Source organism: Drosophila suzukii, chromosome 2R (assembly GCF_043229965.1).
Source record: "Drosophila suzukii chromosome 2R, CBGP_Dsuzu_IsoJpt1.0, whole genome shotgun sequence".
NCBI lineage: Eukaryota > Metazoa > Arthropoda > Insecta > Diptera > Drosophilidae > Drosophila > Drosophila suzukii.
The window spans coordinates 18,270,831-18,297,988 of record NC_092081.1 but is presented as its reverse complement, the minus strand read 5'-3'; the positions used below and the strand labels follow the sequence as shown (position 1 = coordinate 18,297,988).

At 40.3% G+C, this 27,158-nt stretch overlaps 1 protein-coding gene across 2 annotated transcripts; it reads left to right on the top strand.

The window, feature by feature from the left end:
* Positions 1–233: 233 nt before the first annotated feature.
* Positions 234–27,082, top strand: nahoda (DOMON-like domain-containing protein nahoda). 2 transcript variants are annotated; one of them, XR_001767458.4, is made up of 12 exons: positions 234–913; positions 9,459–9,846; positions 19,734–19,804; positions 20,066–20,163; positions 20,639–21,960; positions 22,028–22,432; positions 22,962–23,534; positions 23,599–23,815; positions 23,882–24,102; positions 24,163–24,332; positions 24,567–24,890; positions 25,497–25,638. XR_001767458.4 is itself a non-coding variant. In XM_017074108.4 (11 exons), exons 2-11 carry the CDS (start codon positions 9,651–9,653, stop codon positions 26,145–26,147), a joined length of 3,924 nt encoding a protein of 1,307 aa, XP_016929597.3. In that variant the 5' UTR covers positions 235–913; positions 9,459–9,650; the 3' UTR covers positions 26,148–27,082. The 2 variants fall into 2 exon arrangements, 1 of the variants encoding a protein (XP_016929597.3); XM_017074108.4 differs by lacking the exon at positions 24,567–24,890 and having other exon boundaries at positions 235–913; positions 25,497–27,082.
* The last annotated feature ends 76 nt before the right edge of the window (positions 27,083–27,158 follow it).

Sequence of the window (27,158 nt, the reverse complement as noted above, 5' to 3'; positions counted from 1 at the left end):
GGTGTATTTCCATTCAGTTTTTAACCGATTGCGATTCCTGGGGAAGTCTTTTTTACAATAGGTTCACTTTTTCCAAAAGTTTTTTCTGTATTTAATACCCTTACCCAGATATCAGCCGTCTTAAGCCGCTCTGTCCGCGTTGCCAGATCCGGCGAGAAAGACCCCTAGAGAGAGCTTTGCGTAGAGCTTTCAGGTGAGACCCGAGCTCGCCTCACCTGCTAACCCGATCCGATCTTCAGTTTCGATCGAGACGCACTTGTGTGCGGACGTGTGGTGCGCTTGGTCCTGCGATTTCCGATTTCCTGCTGAGCTCTGCGGTGTCGTCGCATATTTCGTGCCTTCCGGAGCGTGGATCCCCTGGATTTTAGCGGTCGTTGTGCAAGTGCTCGGCAGTCACGTACAGCCGTTGCAACAAAAATTCGAAAAAGTATAAAAAACTGACGAACAACAACCGCCAGAAGTAACCAAATCAATGTGGCAAATAGTGTACTTTCGATGCGCGCTCGTTGATTGATTAACACATCACCTCCTACACCTATACCGAGTACTTGGTACTGTACTCAGTACTCATTAATTTGTACTCGCTTCCCTGTGGGTGCAATCCGCTGGAATTGTAAACTTCGCGGTGTGCATCATCAGCGGAGAACGTTAAAAAAAATAAGTTAAAAGTGCCGCGGTTGCATTGTTTTGACTTTGATCGTGTGTCGTGCTCCCCGCAATCCGACAACCGCCCCTTGTCCCATCGACGGAGCGCGTGCGTGTTGTAACTTTTGATTAGCTCCGGTCGGTCTTGGATTCGGATTCGGATTGGGACTAAGATTTGGATCTTCCAGTGCGCCTGCATTTTTCGTAACTTATCACCGCCCACATCTAGCTCTGGCATTCGCCATTGCAGCTCGTTCTCTTTCTTCAGGTAAGCCAGGTTTCCTTGGAGGAACCATAAATGAATACATTTTCAAAGAAATATTGGTTTTATACAAGTATACAATACTAGGTTTCTGCTTAAGAGAATTAGTGTTCTTCCAAGTTAAAAAACAGTTTGACTTCTCTATAGCGTCTGCAGTTTTTCATTAATCGTTGGCATGATCATTATCCAAGTTATTTTATTAGGAAAGAAATATAAATAAAGAAGTTTTAGTTATTCCAAGTTATTAAACAGGCTGAGTATTATGTTGGGTCTTGGGTATTCCACAAATCGTTAGCATAATCCTTGTCCATATTCGTCGCTGTTCTTCATAATTAGTTCCAAGATATAGGATTATTTTATATTTTAAAATTTAAATAGAAAATTAATAAGAAAAAATGCATAATTGCGTAAGTTTATACTTATTACAAAATATAAAATCCCAATAAAAATTTAGAAGACACATTCATATACTTCCAAAACAGATTGGAAATGTTTTAAAATTGAAATATCATTAAAAAATTATAATATTTTCTTGGCGTGTAATTTTGGCTTGGGTTTGTTACCTTGTACATACATATACCTAAGACGTGCAGGAAGACCAAGGAGAAGAAGCAGCAGGAATGCTCGCTGAATTGGCAATGCAAACGGGCGCTCAATTTAGGAATTCCCTGCACATGCCGCAGCGGAAGATGGAAAAAAGTGAAATTCGCCCCGAAACCTTTGTAATTATAGACACTCACCATACGATCCAATACGATACGCACAGACAGTACAGTGCCAGGCATAATTTATTGCATATTAACGTTTGGCAGCTGACAGCTGCTTTTGGGATTGTTCTCCGGAGATCGATGTGGGATGGGGCCGTCAGAATCGAGGCGAAGCTGTGGCAGATGAGATGAGATCACTTCTAAAAACCGAGCCCAGGCGAATCGGCCAAGAATGGCCAAAACGCAAAAATCGCGTATGCGCGTATGTAAGTCCATCAATCACAGGCGAATAAAAAGAAATGTCGAACTCGCTCTGAGTCACCTGTTTTCTAGGTATCTTCTTGGCTTTCATTAGTCTACCTTATCCAGCAGCGGAATCTAATTAATTCTTCTTTGTTTTCATCACCTCGATAACTGTTTGTCTCCATTCCATTTGAGCCGCTTTGGCTAATGGTTGACCCTCTAAGCCAATCAGGCAAAAATGTTAGGTGTAGGTAGGTGGTACATGGAAAAAAATCCGTAGACTCGCTTCTCCATTATTTAAAATATTTATTGTCTGCATTCAAAAAATATATGCGTATCTTAACGATATGCCTCAAAACACTTTGCTATTTTTTTTAATTAATCCAAAAACTACGCAGCTTTTCAGACTTTGGCATCCTCAACAGTCTATAAAATCCTCAACAGTCTACATATATAAAACTTTCAGAACTAGTGAAGTTTGTTTACCCAGAATTATTGCCATCTATTTTTTTTGCGCTACATGTTAACAGGTATTCTGTATTATAATAAACTTCTAGTATTTGACAAAATAATCCTCTTTTTATTGTAAGCTCTTATATTTTTAGATATTACTCTTAACTAATATAAAGAATATTATAATACCTTATGTGAAAAGAAACCATTGTAAATTGCGGACCTTTCCGACATTGATACTCACAAAAGTGATCTCCACTCATAGGTCATATATCATATATCTTTAATGATGTATTATTTTTCTGTGTACTATCGATTTGACCACCACAGTGCCGTGTCATGCCAAGATTAGACCGCCGGAGAAACAGAAGCCTAGGCAGAAGTGACCTTGAGGGTAATAACTCCCGCGACTCGCGGCTCTCTTAGTCATGCCCGGAATGCAGCCGAGCAGCATTGGCAGCTGCAAAGGCCAAAACCGGATGGCATCCACATCCACATCCACCAACATCTAACATCTAATGGCCAACACAGGCACATGGCTTTGTGTGTGAGGTTGTGGCAGGCTATGTCTACCCACACCATGCAGGGTTCTCTTATTTTTGGGGGCATTATAAAAGTATTTACTGCCACTCATCTAAAGCTCTATTATTAACATACTTACTGGCCAACGAATTCCAGCGTCTAATAATAAAAAAAATACCAATAAGCCCCGAAAAATAACAGCTTAAAACAAAAAGCCATCAAAATACAGAAACAACAAAAAAAGTGAGAATGCGCGAGGGCAAACGAAACCAGAATCAGAATCTCGGGACGGGTTTGTCTAATGGTCGATTCGGGGGGTTGGGGATGGTGTGGGGTCCGCTTGGCTAAACAAACTGGTTGGTAACATATACTCGGCACAGGTGGGGGGACCTTGGAGCGCATCTTGACTCTTCAGAAGTAATTTGAACTGTCAAAGTCGGACAAAAACCAATTTGTAATCTGTGCACTTGTTCAAAACGAACCTGAACAATTTCGGCCATACTATATATGATATATATGAGCCAGTTTTTATAGCGAATATTTCGCATTCGTTTGCCAAATTGAATTTTTAAATTGTTTTTATTATTTTGTTTACGCTGACCCATGTCGAGATGCTGCGCGTTCGTTGCCTAAGTCTTTTGTATTGGGCCCAAATGGATTGGCATTTCAGCCGCGTGCTTTTCAATGCCGCGAATATTTGTAAGCGGACCGTGTAAATGGACATTATCGTACATCGGATTACGCAAAAGACCGTAACAAAACCAAACAAACAGCTGGCTTTAATACACTTTGCAATGCGTAAGGCGTCCGTCGACTGACCTTAGATTTTTATGGTAATCGCTGGCCAATTGCTCTCAAAATTGAAAAAACTTGGCCAACACGCCCCAAATGACACACAAAGGCCTCTGCCAAAAACTTATTTGTTGCTTTGCGAAAGTTATTCTCTTGATTACAAACAAAAGAGGGTTAAAAAGCATTTGCCGTTAACGACTTTCGAGCAAATTTTGTAAAGATTTTATACGGGTACTTATGTAAAGACCAAGCAGGTTTCTGCAACTCATTAATAAATTAACAGGTGGATGCGATTACGATTGTGATTGTGATTGTGAGCCGGGAATGTCATTGCGATCGTCTGACGCCAATCGCCGAGATGATTTTGCACAAAAGTAGAGACGGTTTAAGAGAGGGGAGAACATCCCACAAATGATTTAATGTTTATAAATACGATTTACGCTTCGATCTGATCAATTTTTATGGCCATCGTAAAAACGTGAATGTACTTGCAGCTACTGCAAAAAAGGCCTGACGATTGGAAATACCCTGATTTAATAGTTTCAATGATTTTTAACTACCCTTATTTGTTTTCTTTTTATGAAGCGATATTAAAAAATACTTGTATCGCATTAAAATTAATAAAGCACGTAATATATTATAATGATAAATATTTAAATATACAAAATAAATAAACATTCGTCTTAAAATTACTTTAATTTAAAGTAGTTTGTTTTTTGACTATTGGATTTGAGTAGTTTTTTAAGTATACCAGTTTCTTGACTTGATGGTTTCAATGATTTTATAGTAACCTGTAATATATATATTTTTTATTAGGCAAAGGAAAGTAAAAATAATATATTTTCGTATAACATAAGACAACATTCATTTAGGATCTGATTAATTTACTTATAAAGTAAATCCACCTAAGTGAGGGGCATACAAAAGCAAACCTAATAAAGCTGTCAGTGGTTTTCCTGCTCCTCTCAACCCGTCAGCCTTCTAATACCAAAGGCCCACTCAGCCGAAACGGCCATCATTTAATCTCGGTGCCTGGCCGTATGAAATACGATCTTATAGGCAAAGTTTACTACAAGTACTTTGGATGGCTCTCGCCAGTTTAGAGATCAAGTTTAACGGCCATAAAGCGACAGCAAATAAACGCTTGTTTTGTTGTTTGTTCGCTTGTTTGCCGCGAGTTAACCCTTGGATTCACCCTGAACCCGTAGGTGACCCTCCTCCACCAAACCCGTGTAGCTCGTTCTTGTGAAAGTTGAAGAAATCAAGAGCCGAACAGTGAATTAATTTAATTTCGGAAATACTTATGCCGAAAGCGAAAGACCCTCTGGAGACAAACTGGCTGCACCAGTTCGACGGGATTACACGGTTCCACTATGCTAATCAGCGGAAATTATATTGTTGATATATATGTCAATATATCGGAAATGTGGGGGCCTGAGATACACTACATTTATAAAAGCCAAATATGCAATCATTTGTCAACTTAGTGATGGCTTAATTTTCATAATTGATAGAAAACCATCGAAAGTGTCGGATTTTTTGTGTGCTTTTGCTTTTCATTTAGTTGCATTCCGAGGCATCCAAGTCGAAATCGAAGGTGAATAGAAAACAAATAAAAGTCAATGAAAAACTTGGATTCCGTCGCGGCAACTTTCACTGCGAACCGAAGATGTCATCGAAGCTTTGATAAAAAACTCCCCAATGGAATGGATTAACGAGCATTATCACTTTTCACAGCCGGCACCTTCATCCGTCTATAAAATCTGAAAAGTATTATGAATGGATTATAAAATGGAAAATCAATAAATACATTTTTCGTACACTTAGCTCCACTTAGTTACCGTTCGCAATATTTTTTTCTCTGTGCACCCAAGTAATTATAATGAGCCAACTCGGCACACATGTTTGTCAATCACATATTATCGACGACTGACTCCCCGTCCAAGTTCGGTGGCGGATTCGTGGTGCGTGACATTAAAGTTGAGAAATTTCGCGCAAATAGAAATCCAAACACGAAATGTTTAAGGCAAACAGCGTACAAAAAGCAGCCATAGCACTCGCATAACCATCATGACGAGCTGATTTTCGCACCGCACAGCAGCCGTAAGATCTGTTTGGCTCCATTCGAGTAGCCAGTCACATGGACCGTTAAGAGCCGCTGGCCAAAATACACATATCACCCATACGCCGGGTGGTGCGAACAGTTCGTCAAAAAGCCGCGATTAGAAAGTCAGTTGGCTGCGCCAGCTTGCTAATCATTTTCTAGATAATTTCCGTTTTTATTAGGCCATAACTTTTGTATAATTTCCTTTTTTTTATTAGGCCATAACTTTTGTAAATATTTTATAAAATCGTCAGAATATCCCCTCATTAATGTTTACCTTAAATCATATTTGTAAGATTTTTCTAATTTAAAAAGAAAACCCGTTCATAATATTTTAGCTCCTTAAACCTTTATAAATATAGGTTGGAAACCTTTATGAAAATTTCTTATACCAAATGGATATAAATAAAAAAAATATTTTCGTAAGTCCCTAGTTCTGGAAAAAAAATAAGTTAAAAACTTCTGCGGGTTTTTAAAAAATAAGAGTTCCTAAAGAAAGATAAGCCTCAAAATCTCTATAACAACATAAAAAGGGAATTTATTCAAGCTTCTTGAAAATTTCTCTTATGGTAATAAATTCTGGAACCAATTTTCATGGATTTCTGCGACTTCTTGAAAAGAAATTAATTCAAAAATATTCCTTCAATCTTTGAGGGTTCTTGAAAAGATCAAACAAAATTCCCGAACCTTTGTTTTTACCTGTTGGCTTAAATGAATCTCTATGTTTCTCTTCCTTGTTGGCCTCTCCCTTAGCCGCTAAGTGGTTACACAATCGCCAATGGCAAATGGCCAACACGGTCTCATTTAAAATCAATTTCAGCTCTTTTACTTAACCATTTTGTACTTATCTGGCCGAATTGCTGGCTGCCATGTTATTCTCTAATTTGGCTGGCCGAAAATGGAGCGTTCGCGCATAATAATAATTCCACTGAAGTATTTTGGTCAAGAGTGTGCCACAGATCGGGCTCTAGTTTCGATTTTCGGGGCTTTTGGGAGCGGCCAAAGGCGATACACTTGCCGCCCCAGAGTCCGAGTTTTGGCCGGGTCCGATAGCATCGATTTATCGTCGATCCATTAATAGTTGACTATATTTTGTTTTGGGGCCAGTAACCGGTTTCCGGTGCCCAAACAGAAACCGACTCAGTCACAGATACACATAGCGATACAGATACATTTGCAGATACAAATGCTAGCGTATTTTGAAAATCGTATCTGAGGCCCAACATGAATGAGCTTTTCGAATATTTCGTAACCAGTTGGACTGCATTTTTTCCACTCGCTGTCGCCGTGAATCGAACATGAGTAGCGTGGCCAAATGTTTATGTCCGCAGCCACAGTTGGCCATAATCGATATGTCGTAGGAACCGAGTCAAGTGTTCTTTTCATTCGAATCGAGTTGCGTTGCGTTAAGTTGAGGACTTCAATTTAATGGCGTGTGAATTGCATTCGAATCCGTTTCGCTCATGGAATTCGCTCTACGTCCGAGCCAAGTTCGTTAATTACATCTCGGTTCTAATTAGTGGAAATGCAAAGCACTCGAGAGGCAATTCAATTAAAGTAATTGCTCACCTCACCTAAGACTCTTAAGTCAGCTTTAACTTCCACTCCAGGCCCGAACAGTTTTCCCTCAGTCAGTTGGGTAATGAAGCTCGGTTTTGGCCAACTCATGACAGTTGACTTGGCATCACGCAGGCCCATTCCAAAGAATGGAGCTCGGAGCCCGGAGTTTCCCACTTTTCTTGGCAGTTGCGTCTCCAGCTGGGCGCCATTAGTTTGCTTTTGCCCCAAATGTGGGCAGATTGGGTTGCACAAAAAAAAACAGATCACTTTCAACCGTAGTTAAAGTTTAAGCTTGTATATATTTTGGCTTACAACTTCTAAGTTTATAAGCTAGTTAAATAAAAAGTTCTCCTTAGATCCGTTTTCTCAATGTCATGTTAGAGTTATAGTTGTTATCTGTCATGAAAAGTTAACATGAAGCTACATTTTTCGAAAGACAAATTCGTTTCTTTAATTTGATGTTAATTACAGATCTTTAAAGTGCTTAAAAGTGCGTTACTTTACGACTTACGTCGAATTTCTCAATGTCATGTCAAGGTTCTAGTTAGCCATGTGTCAAAAAAGTTAACAAGGAGTTACATTTTTCCGAAAAAAATGGTTTTTCAAAGTACTTCTAATATTATGAACGACAAAGTTTTGAAACAATTTTACACTGTGATAAAAGTTAACATGACATTGTGAAATCAACGCTTAATCAAGTAAGAATATTACAAAACTTTGGTTTTTTTATGAACTTTAAACAAACAATAATTGGGTTATTCTAGCTTTAATATATATATGAAATGAAATTAATTATAGATTATGTTTTTAAATATTTTTTAAGTAATCTGACCGAAAACCTTATAAAGTAAAGAGTTAGGAACGTCTGGTTTTCCACTAAAATTTACTATATTTTTTCAAGGATAGACCTAAGTTAATCACCAGAAATTCATCAAAACACATTTATGTGTGCAATCCAATATCCAATTAAAATTTCGACCTATAGTTCTAGCCCAGTTGCGAAGACTGCTCCAGATACCTGTTTAATGCGACTCCATTTGCTTGTGTGGCTCGTCTTAATTAACATTTTTTACATGCTTCTCGATTTTGTTTTGCTTTGGCGACTTCAATGTCAGGCCAATGTGGTCGTCACAGTCACAGTCGATGTTGCTGATGCTGATGTTGTTACCATTGTTGCTTGCTCTCAATGCCAGACAGTTGTTGGCCAGGCCAGCCAAGTTGGTCTAGAGTCGGGTAATCAAAACCAAACGAGGCGGTCACCCAAAGCGTCAGCTGCCGCCTCGGAAGTTGCTGCCGCACCGTTATGGCTTATAAAAATGTTTTGTATATAGCTTTTATATATATAGATATTTCTGGGGGTCTGGCATTGGACAATGAGTCGGTGATTACTGGCTGCCCGCTGCTTACCTGAGATGTCTCTGAGAAAAGTGGAGCACAGCCGTTCCCATTTGCCCCCAAATCGTGGAGATTTTCGCCAATCAGCCAGCCAGCTCCAAAAACCAACTAACACCAATTGTCGTTGATTTATCTTGGGGCAAGAAAACAGAGATTTCATGCTGCATGCAATTTGCTTGTCAAAACTGTGGCACCATTTTCCAAAGCCAAAGAATTGGCCACATTTTTACGCCCATTTCAACGCCATTTGTTGTCGTTTAGGCCAGAGCAAAAAAAAAAAGAAATAAAACCCAGAGCAGGTAGCTTTGGGCCCCTGATTTATGTCGTTTCATTAGACAAGCTTTTTTTTGGCGGTCCAAAGTATCTCATAGATTTTTGGAGTTTGTCTGTTTGGGGGGCAGCTGTCATTGGCTTTGATTAGTTTGTTGAACGCGGCAAGGCCTTCGATTTCACTCAGCTGCGAAGGCGTCGGATTTATAGACACATGGTAATTCCGATCGAGCATTGAACCGCACTTCAGGAGGATCGCCTCCAAGTATTTGCCTGTCACACTGGAAATCTGTGAAAAAATAAAAGAGAAACGTGTGTCTATCTTTCGACACTTTCTGCAAAAAGAAACTCTAATGGAATTGTGGGAAATTTCCTTGTCATTGTTTGGCCAATGCAATAAATCATTTTCACAGATTCAGATAGTCTAGTACCAAGTCTCCCCAAAAATTATGCAATTCTTGGCCAATAAATATTTCTATAATTAATATTTTTTTCCCTCTTTCAGAGTCAACTATTCGTCAGCTGAGATGTGCGTCCAATTAATTATATAATTTCCAAACACCGCCGAAATCCCCGCTAAAAATCAATTGCACAAAAGAAGAGAAAGAGGCGCTTGAATAGACACGCCAAGCGGTGCTAATGCGAAAGAAAACTCCCCGACAATCGTCAGAAATTGTAAAGAAATAAATTATACAAAATGTCTATAAATAATACAAGACATTCGCCATTCGGACTCGGAAGCGCCCTGCTGCTGCTCGCCGCCTGGTGCTTCTGCCAACTTGGATACTTCGGATCGGAGGCCCATGTGGCCCTCACCTATCCACCTGCCCGCAAATACGATCTGGACTTTCTGGACAATGCGCGGACAAAGGCGCCATGTGGCATGCCCAAAGGTGAGTGTTCTTTGTTGGGAAGTGACCTGGATTTTCGGTAGCCTAATATACATAAAAAATACACCGATAAATATTAGTGGGTAAAACCTATCTAACTAAAAAAGTGTCACAAGTTTTAATCAACTTAAATTCCAACTACTTCAGTAGGAGGTAATATTTTGTCTCCAAATCAATAGGCATCCATTGTAACACTTGTGGTATATTCTTTATTTATTTATCAATTTAAAATGCTCATATTTTTTACGATATTCTGCGGGGAGAACTGTCTTCAGAAAAGTGACCTCGATTTTGGATAACCTAAAAGACTTGAAATAAATACTAATAAATAATAATAAATTCCGTTCTCATTGATTGTATTTGATAAAAAATCAAAATTGTTGTGGATGTTGTATTGTTTACTTCTTATCGTCTGTTGAATTTTGAAAAATAACTTTAGAGATGCTAATTGTCTTAAACATGTGAGTATATGATACAAATATTTGTATTATTCATTGACTAAAAATTCCATCATGTTTATAAAAGCCAATAATAACAAAAAAACAACAATTTTTGACTGAAAATTAGTATCAATTAGGTAAAAAATAATGATTAATCGCATGGAGCTGTTTTTTCACTTCACCAAAGCTAGTACAAACACATCTTTCGATGCATATTATTTTGTTTAATTAGGTAAAAATAATGGAACAATTGTTTAAATTAATTTATTCCCTTGCAAATGCATTTCTCTGATTTAATTCGTGGGAAATAGAAACACAGCTGCTGGAACAGGAGCAATAATTGGCCCAGCTCCAATGAAAATGCATGTCGCAATCGCCAATTGTTGGCCAACTTTGGTGGGTTTACTCAGCTCGTCTGCCAGGCACGCTTTGATTATAATATTATGGCTTATTACGGCTGGTTATGTGCGCTTTGTTTGCCGACTGTAATTGGTCAAGCACGTTCAATTCACACAAACATCCAGAGATACAGTGCGTTTCATAAGCTCAAATGAGAGTTGAAAGAGAAGCAGGAAGTGCTGGGCAGCACCCAGCGTAAATGATCGTTAAATTAGTAATATATAATTTTTTGAGGTTTTTCCTTAAATTAATTGGTCAAACAATAGAAGGCTAACGACGAAGATTAATTTTTTCTAAGTTGAGCTTGTTTCTCAAGATTATATTTTTTTAGAATTCTAGTATCAGTAGTTTTTTCAAGATTAATTATTAACATATAAAAGCTTTGAAAAATATTAGTTATTTTAGATTTTAAATACTTTTATTGCACCTTAATTAAACCGATGAAATATTTTATCTCATAAAGATCTTCAACAATACGTGACCATATTCAGAAGATTTGAATTATAACTATAATTCATAAGAACCTTGCGTAATTGGCTATTATAAAAAAAAAACACAAGAATCAAGAATCAAGAATCAAAATAAGTATACCCACAAAAATTGTAGTGAAATGCCATCCTAAATAAAAAAGCCACCATATACCATACCATACCATATCAATAATAGATCATTTAACCAAAAGAATATTGTTAATAGTAAATAAAAAAGCACAAGACTATATAGAAATACAGTCGATTGCACCTAAAATGTTAGTTAAATAAATTCAAGTCATATAAGCTAGCATATATCACACCATATATCATACACCAAAGCCTTGAATCTATGGAAATAAAATCGATTTGTGCCATTCAAGCGGGGCTGCTAATGACTTACACCTGCGAAACGCACTGCATGTTGTTTAAATGTATTCATAATTCAGAGACGTGCATTTTGCAGCTGAAACACTTTTGCTTTTGCACTCGCTTGCATAATATCATATGCATATGCTTATGCTCCGTTGTTATTGTTATGGTTATGTGTGTTATATGTGTGGCATCTTGCTCAATGCTACTTTTGTTATTGTTGTTAGTGCTGCCTCAACTGCAAAGTGTTACCAATTAATTTGCATATCGCGAGCGAGAGAAGCAACTCGACCGCCATTCACTTGTTCGCAGGTGAGTGGAGATCCACAGGCAAAGAAATTGGGTCATACAAAAAATTATGAGCATTTCGATTATGATATCCGTTGGATATATTGACTTATGGGTGCCTGGTAAAATGCACTTTCGAAAATGAATTAAAATAACACCTCTCGAGTTTTGACATTTGATTGCGCTGATTTCAAGAGGGGCTAAGGGTTTTTCATTTTTTGTGGGATAGTCCCCCCATCGATAATGTTTGCATATCAATTATAGACAGCCGACAATTGCCTTGAGATGGTTGGTAATTGGCAACTGGCAACTGGCAAGAGGCACACGTGTGCCGCATCAAAATGCCAAATCAATTTCCATGGATATGTCCATAAAGTACGTACCTACATATCGAGTATATATACATACCTATACCTATATCGATTGTACAACCCGTTGAACGACATTTTTGTGCGCAGCTCTTGCCCATATTTTTATTTTCATTTTCAATTTCGTTTGCAGTTTCATTTCGCTTTGTTTTGCCCGGTCTGTTGTTGGTTTTTTTTTAATTATATATACGCGCGCACATTGCGTATACGCAACGTGGGCAACGGTGGCACGTTTAACCCATTTTGGGGCATGACAACTTTTGCCGTTTTCTGTGCGCTGCAGCTTGCCAAACGCGTCTCGAGTTGGCCAAAAAGCCGCTCTGAGCCATGGCAACTGCAACTGCAACTGCGGCCTACTGGCTGCCTTGATGATGATGTATGCACCGCCACCGACGAGAGCCAAAGTGGAATGCCACATGCTGCAAGTGAAAAACTTTCACTTGTGCAGTGCATTACGCCACACAGAAGTCGCCGGGGGCAGAGCCGCGCGATTGGCGAGTGGAGTGTAAAATCAGGGGTTAAATATTACGAAAATGTTAGTTACTCTATCCATGGTCGTAGCCAGAATGCTTTGGATTTGGTTGGGTTCAAATTTAATAATAATTATTTCAAAATATTGCCAAATATATTAAACTATTTTAGACCTTTATAATTTAAAAATAGTTTTTGTTACGATTAAGATTTGTACAATGATGTAGTATAGGACTATACACAGAGAGTACATTGTTCTTGAATTGAGAACATTTGGTATAAATGTTATCAATATTAGAACGAAATATTGAGAAAAGAAAAGATAAAATTGGTTATTTAACAACTTTTTGATAAGTAAACTTTAGAATCATTTTCAACTCAGATGAGAACATCGGAATTTTCTGTGTAGGTTGGCTGAATGGTTTTAAACTTTTCTCAGAACTGGAACTTAAAACCTGGCATTTACTTACGCAAGCAGTTTTACCCTATAATAGACAATGCTTGCTAAAAGCACAAATGTCTAAAAATAGTACTCTAATAAATGCTACTATTTTAAATTTTTGAAATCCCTTAACTTTAATATATTTTAAGTTTTCTAATTTAATTTAATTTATTATTTAATTTAATTTATTAAATAGGCAACCTTTGGTCTGTTTTTTAGTCCGCCTATTTAACTTAAAATAGGTTTTAAAATCAAAATTTGCCTCTAGTGTATTTGTTGATGTACATGTTATAGATGGCTAAACTATGGATGCGGGAATATACGTTTTTGATAAACCTTTAATCGCGAACATTGTACCCCAACTACATCTATGATTTATTTGCAGATTGATCGCTGTTTACAGATGTATCTTTGTATCTGACAGTGACAGCCAAATGAGGCTGATGTTTATACCCGTTACTCGTAGAGTAAAAGGGTATACTAGATTCGTCGGAAAGTATGTAACAGGCAGAAGGAAGCGTTTCTGACCCCATAAAGTATATATATTCTTGATCAGGATCACTAGCCGAGTCGATCTAGCCATGTCCGTCTGTCCGTCTGTCCGTCTGTCTGTCCGTCCGGATGAACGCTGAGATCTCGGAAACTATGAGAGCTAGGCTATTGAGATTTGGCGTGCAGATTCCTGAGCTTCTTACGCAGCGCAAGTTTATTTCAGTAGAGTGCCACGCCCACTCTAACGCCCACAAACCGCCCAAAACTGTGGCTCCTACAGTTTTGATGCTAGAATAAAAATTTTAGCTGAAATGTAATGTTCTCATCAATACCTATCGATTGACCCAAAAAAAAGTTTGCCACGCCCACTTTAACGCCCACAAACCGCAAAAACTTGTGACGCCCACAATTTTCGTGCTAGATAAAAAATTTTAACTGAAATGTATTGGTCTCGTAAATACCTATCGATTGATCTAAAAAAAAATTTCCCACGCCCACTCTAACGCCCATAACGCTTTAATCTGTATACCGCCGGTAGGTGGCGCATTTTAATCTCGCTTTGCTGCTTGCATATCTCCATTTAGCTGAGTAACGGGTATCTGATAGTCGAGGTACTCGACTATAGCGTTCTTCCTTGTTTTTTCTTAGCTGCTTTGATGCTGCTGCCCTTTCTGTCATCTTGCAACTGGTTCACTGGGCCACAAAAACGCAGGGATTGGAAATGGGACTTCGAGGTACTTGAGTGACTGACTGACTGCTGACCTCTGCGCAGCATCTAGCATCTTGTTTGCATTGTGTTTGCCCCTCGTCTAATCCGTCTCAATTTGTTCGTGTTTGACACTCTTTTCCACAGCCTTTGTCTCAGTGCGGCCACACGATTTGTTTTGATTTGGCTTGGTTGCTGTTGTTTCCATGTTGTTTTTTATGGCCACAAAAAAGGCGACATGGCTCGTAATTGTCGGCTGGCGTGCTGAGCACACTGGAATGGAGGTCAAGTTGTGGTCGCCTCTTGTGTCACATGTCGGCAGATGGAGATGGTGATGAACATCGCTTGGGCAATCCAATGGGGTTGACAACACATGGGTTTTGATAATTAGAAGAGCAATCAGCTCAATGCTAATGTCAATTAGTCAGCCGCAATTGCATCGACCGACTTGGGCAATATTCAATAAGCGCTGCCAGAGATTTATCACCGCAGTTGTTGCTAGAAAAACCAAAAACCATTTATTATACACAAAAAAAAAATAAACTTATTAAGAACCATTCATCGCAATGTTGCTAGAAAAACCAAAAACCATTTATCATACACAAAAAAAATAAAGTAAGAGTTTAATATTCCTACGGTAAACTTATTAAGTACCATTTATACCATTGAATAATTTAAATTTGATATTGAGAAGTGGTATTTCTAGAATTTCCTCTCTTTAAAAATTCAACCAAAACGGAAAAAAAGAAAAAGAGTAAGATTGTGCAAAAAAATACTGTGGATAAAAGCGAGTCAAGATATACATCTTTTTTATCAGTGCATTGAAAACTGTCTGAAATGCCTGAAACTCATATTTTAGACCAAAATCTCCTGCCTTGGCTTTGCTAAATCCTGCAGCAAAATGTCGCATTGTGAGCCATTTGGAATATCAATGAGAGCGCCGGGTTTAAATGACATTTAAGCCGTCTACACGGACCTCGCTACGTATACGTAATATTGCCCGGGAATGCATAAGTAGCCAGCACCACAGGCACATGCACAGCACAGAACAAGCTCATATATCTATCGAAATGCATTGTATCTGCATCTTAGACCGCTTGGATCCATAAATACCAACCGGCAAGTGGATTGGTTGGGATTGGATCGGATCGGATCGGTCGGTGGCCCCCTAAGGGGCTGGTCGAGACAACGTCACGAGCAATTAACTAAAGCGAAACTCCTTGACCACAGCAGCAGTGGCTACACCACAGGGAATGCAAATAGCTCCACTGGAAAAAAAAAACAGAGTACTATTAAGGAATTTTTAAGTTTTTAAGTTCTCAATGGTTTGAATTTCCCTTCCATTCCTGAAAACTTACTTTTCTGTTTTAATTTTTTTAAAGCTTTTACTAAACACAATTCAAAATAAAATCCAATCCAGACAAACCAATGATTTGTTATAAAATAAAAATATTCCAAAGCAGTTATGGCATTATGACAGTGGTTAATTCTTGACTTAAGAAGCTTAAGCTTAATTTTAAAAATGCACGGCAACCTATACAATATCTTTAGGCTTATATGTTTTGATTTACTATATAAATTAGCATTTTAATCTAGTTTGGGATGACTTTTTTTCTGAATCCAGTAAGTAAATAGAAATTTGACCAAGTGTCATACGGCCTTAACAAAAATGGATTTAAAATAAGATACCAAAATCTCTAGAAATATCTGTGATATGTATAATTGTTGTTATATCAACAGATAGAAAAAATATTAAGATTATTGAATGTATTTTTAAGTCTCTGAGATTCTAAGAATTAAATGCTTAATTATGATTGGTGTCTATAGCAGGTGTCTTAGAAAAATCCCTAAAAAACCTATTAAAACGTAAGATTTTCTAGGGTTAAAACTCGCCACATACTGATGTTTTATTCTCCGTGCACCAGAAGTACCAAAGCACTGCAAGTATCGCAAATATCAAGAGCTGCCAAAGCTGGAAATACGTTAGCCACTTGGTCAGGCTAATTTGCTGCAGTGGCGGCGGTGTCGAACGGTGGCAACTGGCAGCCAGTGTAGGGTTGCCAAAGCGAAATTAATTTTATGGCACGTTACTTATTCCGCTCCACCCGCTACCTCCCTTTTCGACGCCCCTTTTCTTCCTCCGCCCCTGTTTTTGGCTGCAAGAAATGCTGAAATTTATTGCCCTCCACGGCGCATGCGCAACGCTTCGTTAGCCGAGGCAAAAATGCTGCCTGGAAGTGTATTTGTCAACCTTTTGCAGTGCACCCTGTACAGTGGTCTGTCTGTATGGCGGAAGTCTTTGTTAACGGCTACGTGAGAGGCGTCGACCATATTGGGCTGTCGGTTTTTTGTATTTTCTTTCGTTTTTGCACTCATGCAATTAGAATGCATGCAAGCGAACATTCTTCTATCAACAACTGCAAATTGCCTTGGGGAGGATGATGTAATGCCGCCCATTATTAAAATGCTTGCCAGGTTCTCCTCCACCCAAGTCTAGAGTTCCACAAAACTACTGTTCTTCAGCTATTTATAATGGCTAAGGTTTACACAGAGGATAGGGATCATGGGATACCTACATCATTTGAAAAATCTCTTTTTTACTTTATATCTGAACAAATTTACAACTTTTTACCGAACCCACCTTATGAGAAAATTCAACTCGATTACATGCGCACAACATTTTTGTAACAAGAAGAAATAGGATATAACACAAATAATGAAGTATAATAAAGTTTTGCCTATAAAAGTTTGTTATAATACTATTCAAAAGCCCAAAAAGTGAAACAAAATGCATAACTTTTTTTGAATAGTACCTAATGAAACAACGTTTGTAAGCTGATTTAATGAAAATTATATTTTGTGCAAGTAATTTAACGTTGATAAGCTTTTAGAAAATGCAATTTAATTTTTTAAAATTCCTCCATCAATAGCCATATTTAATCAACACTAAGCCGAAAATTCCCCCCGCCCTCGATCGATGGAATTCAGTTTATGATCAAATTAGCCAAGTTTCCAATCAATTATAAACCGATTTCACGCGCATCTCCGCCAGAGATGAGGCGACCAGCCAAGGTGACCCCGACGATTTTCGATTTGAATCCAGCGGGACGGACTTTCGAAATGGCCAGACATCGCTGGCGAGTTCAAGCTCAACCAGCACACAGATACAAAATTTTGAACAGCCTCCAAAAACAAAATGCAAAGGTGAACAACTTTCGCGGGCCTCATGCTCATGGGAAATATGACGGAGTAGAAGCAAAAACACGAAAAGGCGTACAAAATATTAACCAGACAAGTTCGACCGATCGGTCCAAGCCATGGGAAACCTACAAGAAAAAATGTGGAAAAAATCACCGAAAAAATACAGTAAAAACACCTGCTAATTTGGTGCATGGATTCAGATGCGATTCAGATTCGGATACAGGTTTACCGCCCCTTTTCGGACATAATTTGTATGTTGTTTCGATTTATTAATGGGAACACTTGATTTATCCACCGATAGTCGCTTAACCCATTTCTCGATCTGGTTTGGCGGCTTTCCGTTTCGAGTCAAAACAAAGCGAAATCTTATTAAATCATGGGAAGCTACACTGATAAAAAACTAGAGTGGTTTAAATAAATATCTTCATATTGTATATATCAAATTGCAAGATTTATTTTGAAAGGATTTTAATATAAGTTGAAAATATTGCATAAAAATGTTACGTCAATGATTCTATTCAACATTAATTCCTTAATTGATTATTTCCATATCTAAAGCAACACATTTTTATATGGAAATAGAGTAACTTACTATGTTTTTTAGCAGTGTACGTGTGTGTGTGGTCTGTGGCTCTGCGTCAGGTGCAATCAAATGTTAAGAATGCACTGATCCGCATTCGATTCAAACTGATTTCCATTTCCCAGTGGCCCAGAAAGCCAGCCAGGGAAGCCCATTTAATTTCCAGCTGAGTGGAGCTGATTTTCCTCTAATGATTGCGCAATAGAAATCAAAAGTTTTACCGCCAAGAATGAGCCTCTAGTGACCCACAACTGGTAATAGCTGGTTCCTATAGAAACCTATAGAACTTTGAAATACCCTGAAGACTTGGCTCTAAAGAAGCGGTGTATCTAATAGATATACCTTGGGTTTTTTTGTGCGGTATGAGTATAGCTAACATGTCCATCGCTTCGAATGTCAGCTTATGACCATATTGGGATGATCAAATGGCAGCTGCACGACCATTGAAATCGAATGATTCAAGTGGTTGGTCAGTGGTTTTTATGTTCCCAACTCGAATGACTTTGGCTAACTTGGCTGTGCGATCTCGTGCCAGCCGAGTAATCATAATTTTCAGCTTCCTTATTGGCCAAGACAAGACAGACGCGGGGACATCGGGAAAGTGACACTCCTCCTTTCGCTTTCGGAGATCCAACATCGCTATAAACGTTTAATGGCCTCAATTAGCGACTCGTTCGCCGTGTATTGGCTGCCAAACGATGTGCGAGCTGGCCATTGATAGCTCCTCTTGTCTGGACACGGCGAAAAAATATGATGATACTCAATCTTTGAGCACCTTCTAGAAAATGCAATACTTTTCTAGAAAAATATCAAGGTATTTTATTGGCTATAATAAATATAGCGTCATTTCTCTAAAATGCATCATCATGTATTAAAAAATATCTACACAAGAAATATAAAAGTTATAGACACCTATTTTGAATAGAGATATGGTATATTTAATATGAAAACCATTATGAAATACAATTATGATAAATATGGTCAAGTGATACCGGCATAAATTTCGTCGAAAAAGTCGGGGCAAACTAATAAAAGGCTCTACTGAACAACATCATCAGTCAAAGTTTCAGCAAGTGTCATTTGATTATAGGATCATATAGAAGGTTTTAAAATGATATTAATGGCATTCTTTAGTCCTTCAACTCACTTTCGGCATCAAAAGTAATCCAAACTAGTCCTTCAGTTGACAGTGTCTAAAAACAAAATACCATTTATAATGCTAATTTTCTAAAAATAAAGGATTGCTAGTGATTTTTGCTTGTGCAGCTGCATTGGGATCCCTGTCCCTCCATTCAGGTTGTAACTTTTTCACAGCTGGTCAGTGGAATTCAGCGAAGATTACCGCATGATTATGCAACAGACGAGTATGAAATTCGTCTGGGCAGGTTCACAAAGATGTTGGGGTTGGGTCTCAGCACATACATATAAATATCTATAGCTGTCATGCACAATTTGCCAAGGGGGAGTTGGGTATAGGTATCCAAGATGCAGGTGCACTCGATGCCATTCAATGCAGAACCAGTCCGATTCCAGACGGGGGAAACTGGATTTAATTATGCTCATGTGACTGGATCTGGGCAAATAAATAGATGGCCCTGGACTGGGCGACTGTCACATGTAATCACCGGCCCACTGATCACGCTCTGATTTCCTAATTCCAGGCTCCATCCGCACATCGCTGCTCTCCGGCACGCAGTTTAACGTCACCTGGCATTTGGCCTTTGCGCACAAGGTAAGACTGAATAGATCCATTGCAATGGGAGCAGATACGCCCCTTTTTTTTGGTGGGGGGTTCTTATCGCCAGGGGCTAATTAGCCGAGAATCCATTCTCGAGCGATTGCCTCACATGCACGCAGTCAAAGTCAAACCCTGCGACTAGAGATTCCCATGTTTCTGGCTTGGCTGCACGACATCGTCGCATCACAAGTTCTCAGTCATTGTTTTGGCATAACATAACCATAATCATAATCATCATAATCGCTTCTTTTCCAGGGCGGTTTTCGGTTGCAACTACTGGATGCCCTTGATCGACCTGTCTTGGACCTAACGCCCCATGTGAATAATTCCGAATTTGTGAGCACTGATGTCACGTGAGTTTTAAATTCTAAATTAACCCGGGAAATTTGGTTTATATGAATTAAAATCAAAGAGTATAGATATGTTTTTATATATTATATACTCTTGGTAAAATTTTGATTAGCTTTGTCAAATCGTAAAATTGTGTACAATAATTTTATTAAAACCGCGAATTCTTGAGATAAGTGCTGTTCGACAACTCAATTATACACAAAACCGCGAGTTCATAGCCAAAAAGAAAAAATGTATTTATGCAAACCAAGTATTCCGTATCATTGTAAACATAAGTTTTTTTTTGATAACGGAAGAATACAACGAACAGCGAATTCTTCAGAAAAAAAATTTACTTTAATAATAGGTACGACTGAAACGTTGTTGAAATTAAATTCATTATTCTTTAAATTAAAACAAATTGATTTGACAACCCTAGTCCTTCTTAGTGTTCATAATATTTTTACCATCTGTATTAAACATCTGTCATTTTTTTAGTGCCCAGTCCTATCAGGTGAAGATCCCAAACGACTTCGAGTGCTTCAACTGCACCCTCAGGCTGCTTCGCCAGGCGGATGAGTGGTCCACCAGCTATCGGTTTTGGTCCTGTGCCGATGTGGACATCAAGCTGCGCAAGGACTTCAAGGAGACCTGTTCCGGAAATGGCAAGTACTTCCCCTCGCGATGCAAGTGCGAAAAGAACTTCTACGGCCCGCAGTGCCAGTACAAGGACGAGTGCTCCGCGGACGCCGACTGCGGTGTCCAGGGCAAGTGCGTGGATCTGGGTGGAAGCTCGCTGCCCCGGCAGCAGTGCTACTGCAACTTTGGATGGTTTGGAATTGGATGCAACAAGCGATCGCCCTACAAGACGACCAGCCTCGACCTCTCCTCGTACTCGAAGAAGGAACTGTCGCCCGACTACCACGTCTACTGGAGGCTTCTTGAGGAGCAGAAGGAGATCGAGATGGTTCTGAGGGTCAACAGCACATCCTGGGTGGGATTCGGATGGAGGCCGCGTGGAATGACACCGGAGTGCAAGAACTTCCCGTTAGTAAGGGACATTGGGGATCTGACCACGACGTTGGAAGCCTCTGCTCCGGAACCCAAGAGCGAACCAGAACCTAAGAGCGAACCGGAGCCCAAGAGCGAACCGGAGCCCAAGAGCGAACCAGAACCCAAGAGCGAACCGGAGCCCAAGAGCGAACCGGAACCTAAGAGCGAACCGGAACCCAAAAGCGAACCAGAACCTAAGAGCGAACCGGAGCCAAAGAGCGAACCAGAACCTAAGAGCGAACCGGAGCCAAGGAGCGAACCAGAGCCCAAGAGCGAACCAGAGCCAAAGAGCGAACCGGAGCCCAAGAGCGAACCAGAGCCTAAGAGCGAACCAGAACCTAAAAGCGAACCGGAGCCCACTAGCGAACCAGAACCTAAGAGCGAACCGGAGCCCAAGAGCGAACCAGAGCCCAAGAGTGAACCAGAACCTAAGAGCGAACCGGAACCCACTAGCGAACCAGAACCTAAGAGCGAACCGGAACCCACTAGCGAACCGGAACCTAAGAGCGAACCGGAGCCCACTAGCGAACCGGAACCAAAGAGCGAACCGGAACCTAAGAGCGAACCAGAGCCCAAGAGCGAACCGGAACCCAAGAGCGAACCGGAACCCAAGAGCGAACCAGAGCCAAAGAGTGAACCGGAAACGCAGGGCGCCAAAACCAAAAGAGTTGCTGGGGACTTTGCCCAAAAGCAGGGCGTCTCCTCCGTTTCTACTAGTGTTTCCTATCGCGTCAGCACCAAGGCGGATCGTCAGCGCCGTGAGGCAGGTGAGGATCGATCATCCTAGTCCCATCCTGTCAAATTTTTATCCAATTCCCGTTTATTTCTTCACAGAGTCACCCAAATACCGACTCAATCCGTATACACCACGCCATGACTTCAACGGAATGGACTGCACGGACATCGTGATCGGAGCAGCTCGGGGATTGGCCAGCAGGGTGGGTGACTACTACAGCCGTGATAGATCCACGCCTCGCACCGATGAATTCTACGGCGGCAAATCAAATCTGGCTTTGGGCACCGGCTTCGAGGAGAACGGCGTTACCACGATCATCTTCCGTAAGAAACTGGTGGCCAATGAGCCTACCGACCACACCTTGGATGATGCCCTCACCCATGTCATTTGGGCCAAGGGACAGGAGACACAGTCCTCAACAGTCAAGAACTTCTATCAGCCGGATGAGGTGAAATACCATGGCGGTCAAATGCAACGAGGCGTAACCCAAATCAATTTCTTTGGTAAGTAATCTTCAAGTGGCATTCAATTTATTCATCCTGCCGGACCTACAAAGATATTTAAATGATAGACACCTCACCAAAAACTTATAAGATCAACAGTCTTAAAGGATCTTGGGTTTGTTTTTAGAGTTGAAGATATCTTGATAGTGATCCTTAGTTACTTTTTGGAGATGAAGACATCTTAAAATAGAATGTGATTTTGTTTCTAGGAATGATATTATTCTGAAATTGAGAAGAAAGTGGACTTGATTTTTCGAGACAAACGTAGTTTTACAAACGAAGAACCCTTCACTTGATTTTGAGAATTGTAGATTGAATATGTAAAAATCGAGAGATCCTTTTTCTTTGGGTGTATAATTATTTACAGCTGAGCTTCCATAACTCGAAAATCTTTAACTCAAGGTCTCTATAAATCGAACATGTTTTAATGGCAACTAAAATGATAAGATGGTGCCACCAGAATATCTTCAAAATAAGTAATCAGCATAATTTTACAACCTTTTTTCTCCAATATCTCTTATTTTAATAGAAAAAGAAAAGTCAGCAACAAGCACGGACCGTAATGACCTGGGCACCAATATCCTGGACAACGACTGCTTTGGCCACTGGAAGTATCCGTCTAGCTGCTCTCCCCAGGAGCACACCTGCGAGTACTACGCCAGCTGGGAGACGGTCGGAAAGGGTGACGAGATGCGTTGGCACATCGAGACGTCGAACACACAAACCTGGACGGGAATCGGCTTCAGCGATGACCAGAGGATGTCCCAGACCGATGCCATCATTGGATGGGTGGACAGTCGCAGCGGAAGACCCTTCCTGATGGACACCTGGGTGCTGGGCTATGCTCCGCCGAAGCTGGATGATCGCCAGGACATCTACAATGCCTCCGGACGCATCGAGAAGGGAGTGACCATTCTGGAGTTCAACCGCAAGCGAGTTAGCAATGACGAACAGGACCTGTCCTTCACGGACGACCACTGCCTGTACTTGTTCTTCCCGGTTCTCGGAGGTGCCTTCAATGTGGTGAACAAGAAGATCCGCAAGCACGAGCAAGTTCCTCCAATCTCTTCGCAACGTGTCTGCATCAAATCCTGCGGCAAGGGTAAGGGATCCTAAGAAGAAGGAAAGATAGAAAGCTAAACTTATTTTATTACACTTTCTAACAGAACTCGAGTCCGTTTTTGTGGGCACCAGCACTCCGGCTCCCAGCCGCCTGGTCTACGCAGTGGCCGTAAAGCTGATGAACCTGGGCGAGTCCTATGAAGCTCCAAAACCGGGAACTGTAGAGTTCAACAATCTGGCTGCCACTATATCAGATTCATTCAATGGCATTCTAAGTTCTCAGACTGGGTATTATAAAACCGAGATTCTTGGTTTTGAAAAGTACGTGAGCAAAACTAATTTTAGGTTTTTATAAATATTCTTAAAATTAAATTAATTATTTTTTAGGGAGGGCAGCACCATGGTGGCCAAGGTTCAGACCATGTTCGATAAGGGGGATGTGGAGAAGAAGCACGATTTGGAGACCAACGAGGTGGACAAAACTAGTGAGGCAGCAGCTCAGAAGAACGCCGAAAAGATCCGATCGGCTCTGAAGGATCAAATAGCCACAGGACGAGTGGGTTCTCTGACGGTGGATCCCCAATATCTGGACTTTGAGGCTTTGGAATGTAAGAATTCGAAAATGTAACATGTATTCTTCGGATAATCAGTATTTTCCCTTCTTTTAGACAAGAGCACCTCTGAGCCCAATGCCAAGGAGACTCTACTCTCCTTCTTCGATCTCTCCGAGACGCGATTGTACATCGTCCTGGGCTTAATTGCTGCCCTGGTCCTTATCGCCTTAATCCAGGCATTCTGCACCATTTGGAAATCATCCCGAAAGAGCAAAAATACCAAGGTAGGTTCAGAGTTTAGAACCCGATTGATTGGGTCAGCATAAGCTCAGCAGACACAGAGAAGACAGATCCTATCTTTCAAAATAAAGAAAGTAGGAATTATTATTTTCTGTAACATTTATAACACATTTCTTTGCAACAAGTTCCCTAATCGATTGAATTCCCCTCTGTGTCAGCGAAGCTTCTGTCACTCCTTTCTTATTAATCTTTCCCCATTGTACCCGTGTCGTTCAAAGCTGGTTTACGTAATACCCGAAGAGTGGCGCATGTACCAACAGCGACAGCACCAGCGCTACTATCAGCCCTCTAGCGATCTATAAGACTATAATCTACAAATCAAATTCAGATCAGATCAGTTATACTCTAGAGTATAGACAATCCCACTGCCCGATCCACCTGAAAACCGAGCATCAGCTACAACTGCCTTAAGCGCATTTACGATATAATCCAAAATACCGAACCCATCTTATAGTTAGTTTAAGTACCGGAAACCTCTTGACTATGTACTGTATCTGCATCTGCGTAGGTGCCGCGTTTATCAAAATTCTATAACTGAATGGGTAATTCAAAACTCTATATTTTCTGTTGTGGTATCTGTTGTGTATTAACCTTGTCACCTAACCTAAAAAATACAAAAAAACTCACTCTGGACGGTAATCTTTGATCTCTTTTCTCTCCCCTTCTCTTCTCTGACTGTCTCTTAACCTATTTCTGTGTTTCCAGTTCGTTCTAATATTCCACATCCATTCGAATTTCACGTAATTTGTGTGTGGTTTTTCCTGGCCAGTCAGCATTTGATATGTGCTACGTAAGACCCCAAAAAATTCTGGAACCTTTGGAACCTTTCTTACATAATTCTATATTATACCACTAGCTGTTTTTCCATCTTTATTAAACTTCACCGACTTTTAACATGACCTTTATTTTGGCCATATCTTACTGGTTTCATATGGATTTAAGATTCGGCTTAAACGCAGGCACAAGGCACATTTGCAGAACAGTAAAATACAAACAAAATATTATAGATATTATATTAAAGTAATGGTCCACCCAACAAATCCCAAAATATACCCACACCAAATGCTGACTGGCTGAGCACCAAAAACCAAAAAGAAAAACCAACGAAATTACCACTTAATCATGCTAAAATCTCCTTGTGCTTCCAGGAGAAACTCATCAAGAACTCACCCTGGAAGGAGTTCGCCTCGAACACCAACTACGCCTTTGATCCTTATGGCGAGACGGAGGAGAAGAACATCAGCAGCAGCACGGCGGGCAAGGAGAAGGCCCGCCACCGCCATCAGTCGACCACGAGTAGCCAGCAGACGACGCTGCCGATGTCCCATTCCCCGACCAGCAAGTCCCAGATGTACTACGAGAGTCCCAATGGCCAGGGCAAGAATGGAACCAACGGACGTGCCACTCAGGAGAGCAGTGTGGGCGGTGCAAATGGCGGAGGTGGAGCACCCTACTCCAGGAGTTCCTATGCGGAGCGAGCCTACTCCCTGCCCCGGCAGGCGCACCACTACCAGCAGAGCCCGGCCAGCATGCAGCCCTCGGGTTACTATACCCATGACCGGCGTGCCGCTCGCCAGGGCAGCCGGGACAGGGAGCGGGAGCGGGAGAGGGAGAGGGAGGAGGAGCGTCGCCATCGCCAGGATCGCGATCGGGACTCTGGCTATGATCGGTCGCGAGATGATCCGCGACAGAACGGTGGATCCGACACACCGGACTTCTACTTCATGCCCTCGCAGCGCAAGTATTCCGGGGAGGTGGTTCGCGTCTACGTGGACTACAACAAGGATCCGAAGCACTAAAGCTCAAAACACATCTGTCTATTTAACGCTCGTTTTAAGTTCTACCATTCTGTACTCCGTCCATCCGTTTGAAGTCCGTTTCAGGGCCACACAGAAAAAAAAAGGTTTAGCTTGGGGTCAATCTGATATTTTCGGCTTTCAAGATCACCCTTTTAGGGCCAATTTCTTAATGTCGTGTTAATTTTTGTCACTGAGCTAAGCTGCCGATTATCATTTTGTAATGAATATCAAATAATCTTAGCGAGAGCCAATAGTTTTGCTTGAACTACCTAGCTCTTTGAAGATTTTTCCTTCGTAATATTCACATTATATTGTTAAAATGAAATGGTCTTACCGAGCAGCTTAAGTTCATGTTAAGTTTCTCTGACAGAACCTTAACACACCACTGATAAACCGGCTCTTAAAGGTTATTTTTTATAACATCAACATGTTTCTTCGAACTCAGAGTACACTTTAATTTAACGTTTATCAAGCAATTCACATATTACAGAAATAAAATGTTATATTCTTCGGTAGAATGGTTTCCCACAAGTCCGAATCAATATGAAAAAATCCACTTGACCTCGATATAAGCCTCATCTGTGCCCTTTAGTTTCCCCTGAGCTCTCCTTAGTTTCGATTTTGCCATAACGCAGTTTCGCTGCAGCGGCGTTTCCAGGTGCGCAAGCTTTACCACAAAACGCACAATGCATGATTCCACAACTTAGTGAATTGTAAATATTTTGAATAGACATTAAAGCTCTTGCTACATGAAACAAAACAAAGCCACACACAAATCACACAGAATTATAAAGCAAACTTTGCAATTAGGTACGTGCATTCAGAATGTTTTCGCATTGTCTTATCTTAAATGTGCAAAGAAACATAGTCACTGTATTTAATCAAATTAAAGATACGCATTAAGTATACATAAATAAAGTTAAGTACATTAAAAACCCCACTGACTTTTTATATTTAATTAGAGGTGGGAAGCTACATATTATGCAGAAAACTGAAAATTTTTCTATTACC

Bases quoted from the DNA above. Each gene is read 5' to 3' on its own strand.
- nahoda (XM_017074108.4), top strand. From the start codon at position 9,651: ATGTCTATAAATAATACAAGACATTCGCCATTCGGACTCGGAAGCGCC. The intron at 9,847-19,733 runs GTGAGTGTTCTT...TCCTAATTCCAG, and splicing joins GCCATGTGGCATGCCCAAAG to GCTCCATCCGCACATCGCTG. The intron at 19,805-20,065 runs GTAAGACTGAAT...CTTCTTTTCCAG, and splicing joins ATTTGGCCTTTGCGCACAAG to GGCGGTTTTCGGTTGCAACT.